The sequence below is a fragment of the Saccopteryx leptura genome, chromosome X (genome assembly GCF_036850995.1).
Source record: "Saccopteryx leptura isolate mSacLep1 chromosome X, mSacLep1_pri_phased_curated, whole genome shotgun sequence".
NCBI lineage: Eukaryota > Metazoa > Chordata > Mammalia > Chiroptera > Emballonuridae > Saccopteryx > Saccopteryx leptura.
In genome coordinates this window covers 83,008,849-83,021,714 of record NC_089516.1, presented here as the reverse complement: position 1 = coordinate 83,021,714, position 12,866 = coordinate 83,008,849, and the positions used below count along the sequence as shown (strand labels likewise).

Sequence of the window (12,866 nt, the reverse complement as noted above, 5' to 3'; positions counted from 1 at the left end):
CAAATGATTTCGTTTACCCACATCTGAGACACTTGATTCTGCCAAGCTTGGCCTTTCCTAAGCCCTAGAAGCTGAAATACACATGCAGAGGGGTCAACATCTGAAACTCCAAGAAAATGCCTCAGATCCACTGCAGTGCCGTAATTGAAGGACTCCAACTTTGCCAAGAGGTGACTTCATCCTTTTTCAGTCCTCTAATTCTTAACAAGTGATACCCCAAGCCCCTAGCTTCAGTCTCTAGAAACACTATACTGAAGTCACAGCAAAGACTAGGGCAAGATTAGAGAGGCAGAGGTCTGCAGCTCCTCCCACCCTATAAGTATGACTTACAATCAGAGAAAATCCAGGAAGAGCCCCAGGGACCAAAAACAAGTGGACCTCTGATGGGAGGAATTTCAAAGTCTCAGCGCACTCTATGAAAAATGTTCTCCCTCCAATCCCCTAGGGAGAGAAATCTCAGGATCATTAGCAAGCTTCTGGCTGAGCTAAACTTTAGGGAAGGTGTATGGGGAGAGAACAATCTCTAAGGTAACCAGTTAATTGCCAATAAGGAATGGTAATAATAAATTAACAAATACTAATGTAAACTAACTGAGTTCTATGTCAGTTGCATGGAGACGACAGAGGCACAGTTAGTTTATTATGAAACTTATTTTGCAAGCAGATCCCCGCTGGGAAACACACTACCTGAGCTAGATGTGAAACCAGCCAGTGAGGTATAATTTAGGCGATAGGTGGCCCTAGAATGTGTCTTAGTAGAAATAGAGCCATCAATTTTTTATTAAATTTATTGGTGTAACATTGGTTAATTTCATTATATAAACTTCATATGTACAACTTTATAATATGACATCTTTATATAGCATTGCGTGCTCATCACCCAAAGTGCAAAAGAAAACTGGACTAAGCAGGCTGGAAAATATATGGTTTACACTGTTTTCCATGGCTTCTTTCTGCAGCCTGAGGATAACTTTTGACTCTTAGGGATACTACTTAGATGATTCCAAGACCCTGTCATAACAAGAAAAGTAAAATAAATAACGCTCACTGAAGGGTTTGTTGGTCTGTTTAAATTGGAAGTGGTGTTTTGTGTTATTTTCTTGCTATCCAAGCCAGCCTCAACATATCTATTAATTTTCCAGTGATTTTTGAATTTGACATATGACAGGTTTGTGGCTGCATTTTTAGTTTCTTAGCCTTTACTTTCACTCAAATGACTGCAAATCCCTAACTTTAAAACTGTTTTAGGGAACAAAGCATGCTGAGATTTTTTTTTCTTATTATTTTCTTCAAAGCCTAACTGGTGTTTTAGTTTCATTCTTTGCACTAAGATAACATGCATTGAGACTTTCTGTAGAATAATTGGAAGCATTTAATTTGATCTGCCACATACATCTTTGTTCTGCAAACTCTCTCACTCTTCCTACACTGCTATTAGTAAAATTGTTTGGTGAGTGACCACAGCAGAGTATGTATACACCCTTAAGAAGTCTCATATCAAAGATGCTACAGTTTGCTAGTAAAAGGTAAAAAAAAATAGAAAGAGAAAACTCAAGATTGAATTTGAAACCAAAATCTAAATCCCTATACACCTATGATTATTATTTCTTGGACAGAAGAAGCTCTTGTCCACTACCACTCTCTTAAAGCTGTCAACTTAGGAAAGTTTAACATTAGAAAACTAAATTTAAAAATGCCACACCAAAGACACTGGGTGTTTGGGCCATTTCACCCCTTCTGAAGGCAGGAAAAAGGTCCCACCCGGTCTCCATTACCAGGAAAATGAGTGTTATTTTCTTCCTCTAGCAATGACCACAGCTTTGGTGACAAAAAGGGAAATGCAGGAATGCTGATATACAAAGAAGTTACATTTTCCAGTATCCAGAAGTGCCCAGAAAGCATACTTCTGTTTCATAAAATGGGAATAAAAATCATTTGACATACCAAGGAGTCTCTAAAAATGTGAATGTTTTTAGAAAAATCTTAGCAAACTAACAAACTTACTTCTTTCTCCATTCTGTTTTTTTTTAACCTCCTTTTCCCTCTCTTCACCTCAAAGACCAACCCTCTCTCTCACACATATTCACTTATACATATGCTAAGTCTTTGGACTAAATAAACCAGGATGACAAGGAATGAATATTCACCTTTCAATTTAAAATATTTAAGAGATACCTGATATCACTAATTCTACAAAACTCTTCTGTAAATAGCAAGGGCATTCTCCAAATTCCTTCCTCAAATTTGCAGGAAAAAGCAAAAACTCTATGTAACTGATGTCCTGACCAACATCAGAGGAGTGATAAATACTGATATACAATCCAGGCAAAATAATCTCTGCAGTACTAAAGGCTGACCTTCAGTTATCCAGGCTAATGCTCCATTCCCTTTATTTTACTTACTTAACCTCATTTAAAGTCACACTGTTGATTTCTAGATCCAACAATGTTCAGCTGTGTCTAGGTTTGCACACTAATGCAAAAGATACCCCAAATCAACAGCAACTTTTGTGAGCTCAACAGTTAATCCACATATATGTGATGGCAGGGCTACCACGGAAGGAGGAAAAGGATAATATCAAAGGGCCTACAAAGCAAAAACTCTTGTATTGCTTGCAGGAAAATCATGTGGGTGATCTTAGCTCCCCATTTGGACTATGAACCTTCTGATGTCAGAAGCTACATTTTACATTTATTTGGGATCCCCATGGTACCTACCATACAATTAAGCACACAGTATATACTCAAATAATGCTTACCAATTTGATCTAATCCCCTGGCAATAACCTTCAAAGTGTGGTGGAGTTCTGTGATGGAAGCAGTTCTGTCTCCCCTATAATGCCATTGCGAGTAAGCTTTGGAACTGATTCTGCAGCTAATGAAGGGAATGGGGTTTGTCACAAGGTAGACCAACAGAGGAACGTAATATGTGGTTACCTTTGGTCCCAATGTGGAGAGTAAGAATGTAACATATGCTTAAGAAAGCAATATTATCTTGAATTGAAATGACCTGTTACTTCTCTGTCTCCCTGTAAGGTCCTTGGGGTCAAGGATAAAGTGTTTTATTTTTGTATCTTTGGCAAGTACTAAAGTGCCTGGTATACTCAAAGTGTGCAATAAATGCTACTAGGTTGAATTAATAGACAAATTAAGAATGGTTTAATTAAATAATATGAAGAAAAAATAAGTGACATAAGGTCTAATACAAAGATTTCCATAGAATCATACAGTTGTCACATTGTAGTACTTATCACTCTGCACTATAATTGTTTAATTAATGTTGGTTTCTTGAATTAATTCATTAACTAATGAAAAATATAAAGAAAAGGTAGGAAATACATCAATATATACTATACCAGGAAAGGCAAATATCCCATCGTAACTGATATGAGCATTTATCACTCCATACAAATTACTTATTTATCGGCTTGTCTCCCCCATTAGAATGCACACTCCTTGAGATAAGAGACCAACTTTTTAATTTCTTTAACACCAAACACCAGAGCATTACCTTACAAAGAGTAGACACTCAACAAATATTAGCTAAATGTATGAATCAATCATTCCTGCTCTTCTATAAAGTTCACTGTACTTTAAATATCCTACCTAATCCATGTTGAGGGGCTGCTAGCATGGAAAGAAAAAGACAGGTAGGTGTCCTTTGTGCAGGAATTTGTGACAGATGCGGGTTAAATTTCCTGATTCATGCATGGCTGTGAGGGGGTCTCTTCCCCTTATAAATGGGTTTGTCCATTGAATTATCCAGGACTGTGTATTAGAAATACACACTCTTGGCCCAGTGGATAGAGCATTGGCCCAGCATGCAGACATCCTGGGTTTGATCCACAGTCAGGACACAACATGAGAAGAGATTATTTGCTTTTTTTCTTATCCTTCTAACCCTTCTCTTTCTCTTTCCCTCTCTCAGTGGCTGAATTGGTTCAAGGGTCAGCTGGGGAGCTGAGGAGAGTTCATTTGATTTGAGCATGGGCCCCAGATGGGGGTTGCCAGGAGGAACCTAGTTGGGGTGCATGAAGGAGTCTGTCTATTTCACCTCCTCTCACTTAAAAAAAAAAAGAAATGTACACTTAACCTCACTGTGTCTAGTGCACACTGTCTTGGCCTGACTAGCCCTAGATACTAGATCTGTGTGTTTTTGTTTTAAAAAAAATGGGAGGGGAGAGCATCTGGCTTTGAAGTCAAGGGATAGGATCAAAATTCAGACTTTCACTGGCTTTTCTAAATAATTGAAGCAATACTTTGTTTAAATCTGCCATATAATTTTAGAAAGAACACCAAAATCTTAGGCAAACCATGCAGACATAGTTATATGTCTCCTGTCCCCTCCAAGATTTCATAGACACCTAGGCTCATGTTTCTCTAGTGCCTTAAATTGATTCCATAAGTAATCACCAAACCTTCAGGATTCAATCATTTTGTCCATCTCCATAAGCAACATCAGTCAGTTAGCACCTGAAGACACAACCTTTTGCTTTCATTGTTTAAATATCCAATATGATTACTATAACCACACCACTTTGTAGCTCTTACCTATATAGAACCAGCCTAAATTTCTCTATGGTTATAAGTGCCTAGGGAGTCACACTTAGGTGTACAGGCCATTACAACAGTGATTCTGCAATTATTGTCCTATTCAGACCCTTTGCATTGTGCAATGTCATATTATTCCTTGTATCAATCCTGCATGGTAGATGTGCCCATATTGTTGATGAGGAAAGAAAGACTCAGAGAGATTCCATAGCAAGAAGTATTACCCAGATTCAAAATCATGGTCTATTTAATTCCACTACATAGCACTATTTCTTCCTCTGCATTGCTGAATTCTTGGGGGTCTGCAAGTAGTCCTTCAAAAAGTCTGTAGTCTAGTCCTTAGTACTAGTCATTGACACTCATAATTGTAACTAAGCCTTCTTAAACATAATATTAGATTTTTCAATAAATTCTCATTTATAGATTTATAGATTAAAAGTATTAGGTGTTTTTCTTGCTGGCAGAATATCGTCATTTTCTTACTGAAACCACTGCTTTTTGGTTCCATTAATTCTGAGGAGAATTATTTTTTTAGGAATTAGGAGAAACAATCAATGCAAGGGATCGTAAAGCCTTTGCCTTTCAAAATTGATACAAATACTATGAGGCCATTTTATATGCATCATAGCTCAGGTATGTCAGGCTGAATTATTTCTGAGGCAGGAAAGTGACACTGAAAGAGCACTTGCCAAAAAGTTATAGAGCCCTGTGATCTAGTCCTCTCTCTTTCTTAATGTCCTGCTCTGTGAGTCTGAACAAGTTCTGTAGCATCTCTGGGTCTCCATTTCATCATCTACTGAAGGTCAGTGTACCAAGATACCTGATTGCAAGAATCAAAGGAGACAATGGTTGTAAAGGTGCTTCAAAAAATCAAAAGTACTCTCCAAGTAGGCAATATTCCTTTCATTAGTGGCCTGGAACGGGGCATATGCCTCCCAGTGCATCAAGTTTTCAACCAAAGAGAGACTTAAGCAATTCATGAAAATATAAAATCATCTTAAGAACTGTTATTTATAGCCTTTCACCAAGCCATCTACCCTCTATCAATCACATTTTCAGACTACAACCCTGAGATATTTAAATAGACAGCAAACACTGAACCATATAGAGTTTTTTTAATGTTTTGCTTTTAAAACATTCATTCTCAGTAAAGGCAAACAGAACTAATTCAAATGCACAGTTAATTTTTGAAATTTTCATAATTTTAAGTTCATTTGTCAAACATCACCGTAAAAACTACCAAGAAATGGCAAAATTGTTTCAAACAATTAGCCTTCATTTAACCAGCACACCCATATTTTCAGCAAAGCATGCATATAACCAAAGAAAAAGTCAAAAGGGGATTTAGGAGGTTGAATCACTCTCACATTGGGAAACTGGCCCTTGAGCATTCTAGGCTTCATTCATTTTCAACATTACTTGCTGACTCTTTCGCTGCCACTTTAACTGGAATAAGGGTACCACTGGCTTTCAAGCATGCCGCATCGCAACAGGTGGAGCCGATTTTTACTATGCGAGAATATCATACAGGGACTTCAAAGGCTCATCCCCTTTGAGCTCTCACTCCCAAAGTCCACCCCTACAGAGGCCGAATATGTTGGGTTACCTATTGCCTCAAGAAGCACTGATAGCAAACCTGGGTTATGGAAATGGTCTCAGGCAGAGAAGCTCTCTCTACTCTTGCCAGGGAATGTTCCACTGTAGGGGATTATGGGGATGAGCTTTTGGGTGGACCTCATAGAGACCCTTAATTGCACTCACCTCTGGCAGAGGCACACCATTGATGATCAGGTCTGGCTGCTGGGGACCCTGGCTGTCAAAAGAGTGATGAAAGATATGGTTGGCACTGATATTGCAGGTACTCTCGTTTTCCACATTCATGAAAGTGCTCTCAGAGCTGCGGCAGCCCATGGGCAGCGTCTGCTGGTGGTGGTCGAAATAGTTGAGGGACGAGGTCAGGGAGGAGCAACTGACAACATTCATCTTGTCTGCCTCCTCCACATCTCGGGGTACCAGGCGGATGTCATTCTTACTGATTTTTTTCTTCTTGCTTGATTTCCTTTGATGCCCATAGGAGTACTCAGCGATTCTATGTGACAGAAAAGGCAGCATGTATCGCTAACGCCCTCCCAAACCATGCATTGACTAATAAACTTTTAGCACCCCAGAAGTTGTACCCAGTCTTTACTCCAACTTCTTATAGGGGTGCACTATATCACCTAATTGCTCCTTGTGCTTTTTATATTGGAAAACAAGCTGAGGGCCATAAACTTTTCATATTAAACATAGTAACCACCCACTCCATCCCTCAAAAAAAAAGTTTTTGTATTTAGTTAGGATTTGGAATCTCTCCGTGTCAGTGGTCATTTTGCAAAGTTAGAGGGATGGGGGAAGTTGAGTCTATGGGAGGTAAATCATAAAAATTCTCAAATCTAGAGGTTCCTTGGAACCCAAAGGAACTTCTGGGTGAAAAAAAGGAAGCAAATTGTAATTAAACTGAAGAGGAGGTAGAAGGATATGAAAAATAACCTTCTTTTTAGTTCCTCCAGGCATTTGCCATGTAACCAACACCCTCAATCAGGTTTCTCTCTGATAGACCTGATGAGTTTTGAACTGGGGTAGGAGACCCGATCCTGTCCTTTGACACATCCTCAGCCCCCTCCTCCACACCCTCCACTCCTCTGCTTTAGCCCTGCTCCCTTCCACTCTCCACCCCACCAGCCTCTCCTAGAATCTAATGGAGAACCCATTTGAATGAGGGGAAATGCCTCTTTACCTCTTTCCCCTTAGGCACATTTTCTCCTCAGCCTTTTTGTCGTGCTCCTCGCTAATGGGAGAAATCGAGATGCAATGCTGACACTTGCTGTTTTGTCCTTTTATAAAACAGCTCGGGAGACAAGTGATGGTTAAACAATTACTGCAAAGGAATTTAAAGGTTAGTGCATTCGGCATCCTTCTCCATTCAGGTGTACCTACAAGCAGCTGTGCTGCAACTGGAACGTAAAGAGCTCAATTTAATTAACATTGACACAGATTCCTGCAAAGTGCACCAAAGATACCAAACATTAAGAGACTTGTCAAAAGAAATGCATTAAAATGTAGCCAGATTATCAAAGTCATTTATTATCCTGCACACAATAATTCAGCCTATTGTTGGGAAATTCAACTTCTGGGCAATAATCAGCAAAACAATAGCGTTAATAAATAATACAAGTTCATATTTACAATAAAAAGACTGTGCCTATATTCTCACTCGATAAAATTAACTGTCTAATTGCAAAAAGGGAGCCCAATTCAAGTAGCAATTGCAGATCATCTCGCAAGTCTCCTAAATGAGTACATTTGTGGAAGGAACTGTGCAGATGTTGAGAACAAGAAACTTCTGCCTAGTGCATGAAAGGACAAGCTCTTCAACTTTAGGTTTCTGAAAAGTTTGAGCAGACAAGGAGATTACATATCTCCAGAGGAAAATCCTGGTTCTGTCCCCGTGATCTTCCAAGGGCTGAGCAGTTGTAGTCCCCTCATCCTCTGGCTCTGTGTTGAGGCTGACTTGCAGTAATGCCAAGCTGATGTTACTGGGGTTTGGAGCAGATAAAATACCAAACTCCCCTGGACCGGGGTTGATTTTCATTTTTAATCTGTTTAAGGAAGCAATGGGAGTTCTAATCATTTTGTTTATCCATGATGGGTAAATTTGGCAATGCCTCATCTAATTATTCAGCTGAGGCATTCATTGGGCAGCCTTGTCTGTATTGACCAATTATTTAATTAAACTATACTTCATTAATCCCAAAAAATCAGAGGGAACAGAGTTCTTTACAAAATTCACAAGTGAGTGAAGTTGGAGGGCATGTAGACTTTATTTTTAATTCAAATGCTCTCCTCCCTGTTTAATGATCTTCCCAGTAAGCTCTAGGAAAGAAGTCTCACTCTTAGTTATATGTCACCGAGAGGTGGAAAAGCCTTCAACATCTGTATGTCAAGCTGATTTCTTTTTTATCCAGGAAAGGGTCTCATGAATTTACTTTATGCTCAGGAAATGACTTAAAAAGAACTTTCTCTATAATTACTTCCATATAAAGAAAATTTTATAAGCCCTGAACTTTTCTCCTATAAAAATCACCATTGGCAGTTGCAGATTTCAAAGGTAAGAGCAATATTAATTTCCATGTCGCCCATCTGAAACGATTTAGAGCTGAAGGAAAGAAAAGTCACAGCCATTTCAGTAGTAACAGGATTAAAGTATTTATGAGGCATTGCAGCTGCTCTTTTGTGGCACCTGATTGATATTCATGTGTGGTTAGCATTTGTCTACTAACTTGTGTAACACAGAGAATAGTAAAAGGGAAACAATTATTGCGTGGCTGTTACATATTCAGGGGGCTCTGATTTACAGAAGTGTGTATTTCAGATGGTGTAAAATACAAATCAGAGCTACAGAAACATATTTTGACTGATTAACATGCAAGCACAGATGGCACAAAAGACACAGTGGATGTGTAGGTGTGTTGAATGCACACACACACCTTGGTTGGAAATAGCAGCATCATTCATTTTCAGCAAACTAAAGAAACAATTTTTTCAATCATTTTGATGAGACACTGCTGGAAAAAAAATTTTATGAACTCAAGAAATACTTATATTTGTTCTGTCCAATTGTAAGAAAGGTCTTCAGCAAGACACTCTAATATGCTTATCAGAAAAATTTTTAAAAAGCAGTATGTGATATTTCAGTTTCTACATTTCTACTCCTTTCTCCCTCTCCCTCTCCCTCTCTCACACACAAACATATCCTGCTCACACTTCAAAGGAAACTGTAACACAATAGTCCATAGTGACATCCACTGGTAGGAAGCAGTCTCACATTAGAGGATAGCACCATCAACTCCAGAAGTTTGCTGTTTTTACAGAAACATTTGGATGCACAGTCTTGCCCTCATTGGGATGTTTGGTCTCTATCCCAACAATCAACCAGATATTTGAAAACATATAGATGACTGGTAGAATTTAATTTTCCATAGATGTTTGGGGACTGGATAAAAAACAAGCCCAAGAAACACTAAAAAACACTAATCACCTGCTTCACCATTTATTCCTGTTCTCACTTCTCCCCAACCAAATTCTCTGTTTCTTACCTTATACTTCCACTCACAGGCTTTCTTCACACTTAATCTCTACAACTTGACAGGGCAGCTGCCAGCACTCCCTCTCTCCTTTCAATACCTGTCTCCAAAACACTGTGTCCCAGAAATTAAGTTGAAGCATTTGGTGGTAAATCTCTTTCTCCCTCCCTCCCCCCTTCCCTTCCTCCCTTCCTCCCTCCCGCCTGCAACAACATCACAGAGACAATTATGCAAATTTTAAAATGATAATTGCTTCTCTGCTTATCATCGTTATATGACAGAATCCATTGGACAGTAAATGATGATCTTCCAGCAACTTGTCTGATCAAAAGAATTGATCAACTGGACTGCCACAAACTTTCCCCTCCAAAATGAAGCGCTGTAGATACAGTGCATGCATTTAAGTAGGAAACAAAACGCTGGGATATTCACACAGCGACACAGATACGACCTTACTCATCCAAGACAAGAGGAATGAAAGAAAAGTTGGCTCTACCTGCAGTTGTAGGTCCGGACTCGTTTGTTTTCTAGCTTGCACTTGATCGCCACGGCAATCATAGTGATAAGGAGGAGGCCGGCAATGGAGCCCAGGGCGGAAATGAAAATCAGGGGCAAGCTCAGAGAGCCTTTAGTTTCTTGCGGTTTGAGAGGGGGAGTCAAGTAAATTAAGAGAAGTGCAGAGGCAGAGAGAGATATCTTGCCGTGGTCGCGGGCCCTTATAGTAAGTTCAAAGGAAGCCTTGGATTTCTCGTTGAAGGTGCTAGTGGTTTTGACTTCGCCGTTGTCCGGGTCTATTTCAAAGAAGCCGCGATCTCCCTCTGTCAGGTCGTAGGTGATCCGGCCATTCTCGCCCTCGTCGTAGTCTTCTGCTTTGACAGTGGTCACTATATAGCCTATGCCGGCATTGCGAGGGATGAAAATCTCGGCAGTGCCATTGATCAGTGGCGGGGACATGATGATTGGGGTATTGTCATTAACATCTAGGACGATAACCCGAATTGTGACATTGCTGTCCATTGGGGGCTTGCCAGCGTCCTTGGCCTGCACTAGGAAATCGAATGTCTTAGCATGCTCATAGTTGAAGGATCGCAGCGCATAGATGTCTCCAGAGTTGGGGTTGATGGAGACATAGGTGGAGATAGGCATGTCTTGCACCTCCGACGGCACTAGCTGGTAGGAGACACTGCCATTGACACCCAGGTCGGGGTCTCTGGCAGCCACAGAGAGAAGATAGGCCCCAGGAGTGTTGTTCTCCTGCAGAATGACCTGGTAAAAAGGCTTGGTGAACTTTGGGGCATTGTCGTTCTGGTCGGTAATCTGCACAGTAAAGGACATGGTACTATCCAGCTCGGGATCACCGCCGTCCTTAGCATAGATGGTGAGGTTGTACTCGTCTACCTGCTCGCGGTCCAGCTGTCCTTCCACCTGGATAGCAGAGAAGCTGTCATACACTCGCAGGCTAAAGGGCACGTCGCCCACCAAACTACACTTCACTTGACCATTGTCACCGGAATCCTCATCAGTCACCCTCAACAGTGCAATTACATAGGCAGAGGGGGTAGCCTCGTTCACCTTAACTAGCTCGCTGTTGGCCGACAGCAGGGTGATGACCGGGGCATTGTCGTTGATGTCCAGAACGTTGACGATGACCTTGCAGTGTGCCGGGATTGAGTTGGGTCCCAGATCCCTGGCTTGCACGTCCAGTTCGTACAAGTGGCCCTTTTCGTAGTCTAGGTTCCCGATAACCGTGATGAGGCCACTATGAGGGTCAATGTGAAAGAGTTCACGCGTGCGGTCATTGCCGTAGCCATAGAAGGAGTAGACCACCACGCCACTGTTACCCTCGTCTGGGTCGCTGGCATTGAGGCGGATGACAGGTGTGTTTGGAGGGGAGTTCTCTGGCACGTTCACCTCATAGATAGACTTGCTAAACACCGGGTTGTTGTCATTGGAGTCAGTCACCTTGATGTTGAGGGCAACAGTGCCCATGCGTGGCGGGTCGCCGCCATCCAGAGCAAGGATTCGAAAGCTGTAATGCGACTGGGTCTCACGGTCCAGGCCCTTGTCCACCACGAGCTCAGCAAAGCGAGAGCCGTCGCCGCGCGTCTTGATATCCAGGCTGAACACGTCATTAGGTGTGAGCTCATAGGACTGCACGCCGAAAATGCCCGCGTCCGAGTCGTAGGCGCTGTCCAGAGGGATACGTGTGCCCGGGCTGGCCGCCTCTGAAATCTCCACGTCGATCCGTGCCACGGGGAAGGTGGGTCCGTTGTCGTTCAGGTCCGTGATCTCCACTTTAACCAAACAGATCTCCATTGAGTTAGACATAATCTCGAGTGAAATGATGCATTTGAGGTTGTGGCGACACAGCTGGTCGCGGTCGATCTTCTGTTTGGTGATCAGAAGACCCGTGCTAGGGTTGAATTCCACCAGGTGCGGAGCTGAGTTGGACACCACACGGTAGGTAGAGGAGTGCTGTCCGTCCTTCCCGAAGCCCGCCGCCCGGGCGTCCTTGGTCACGTTGGCAATCACCGTCCCGGATCGCTGCTCCTCTTCTAGAGTGTATTTCAAACTAACGAGGGCGTTCGCTTCCTTGAACAGTATGGAGAACACCAGCAGAATCGGCAGCAGGAAAGGCTCCCTACCTTTGCGGAGCTTTGCATAGCCTCGCCTCGCCACATTTCTGCGAAGCCGAAGCCTACGGCGCCTCAGCATCCGGTTGACTCGGGCTGCCTGTTGCACGCGCCCCGGGGCCCTGGAGGGCTTGGGACGTGTCCCACCCAGGATGAGCCGGCGGCGCGCGGAGGATAGCCGCGCCAGCACTACTGCTGAGGTTTCAGCAGACTTAGCTGGGATTTGTAGGAATCTCCGGCGCTCCGAGAAGCTGAGGGAGGACCGCACAGTCCCGAGCCACATCTTTCCAACCCAGCTACTCAGCTTTCCCCCTTTAGAGTTAGCGGGAAGAGACTGACCGCAGCCGCGCAGGGCTGCGGGTCTGACGGCGTCTGAGCTGCTGAGTTGACGCGTGGCTGAGTCTGTACTGCACTTGAGGAGAAAGCGCAGAAGGCAGTGTGGGTGCAACTCAGGCACTGCCCCTCAAGCCGCAGCGCACTGGCACTAAAGGCTCAGCGATGTATAAGCACCTGGCATGCGCAAGGACCTCCCCCCAGCGTTACTGGCTCACTGCGGAGAG

General features: G+C 42.5%; 1 protein-coding gene across 1 annotated transcript in view; it reads right to left on the bottom strand.

Annotated features, from left to right (window-relative positions):
* The window catches only part of PCDH19 (protocadherin 19), a 91,662-nt gene extending 79,081 nt beyond the window's left edge, over window positions 1-12,581 (bottom strand). Inside the window, exon 1 of the mRNA XM_066356561.1 lies at window positions 10,170-12,581. Within this exon, the coding sequence (XP_066212658.1) occupies window positions 10,170-12,388 (2,219 nt within the window). The 5' untranslated portion in view covers window positions 12,389-12,581. The remainder of the gene's footprint in view (window positions 1-10,169) is intronic.
* Window positions 12,582-12,866: the final 285 nt, after the last annotated feature.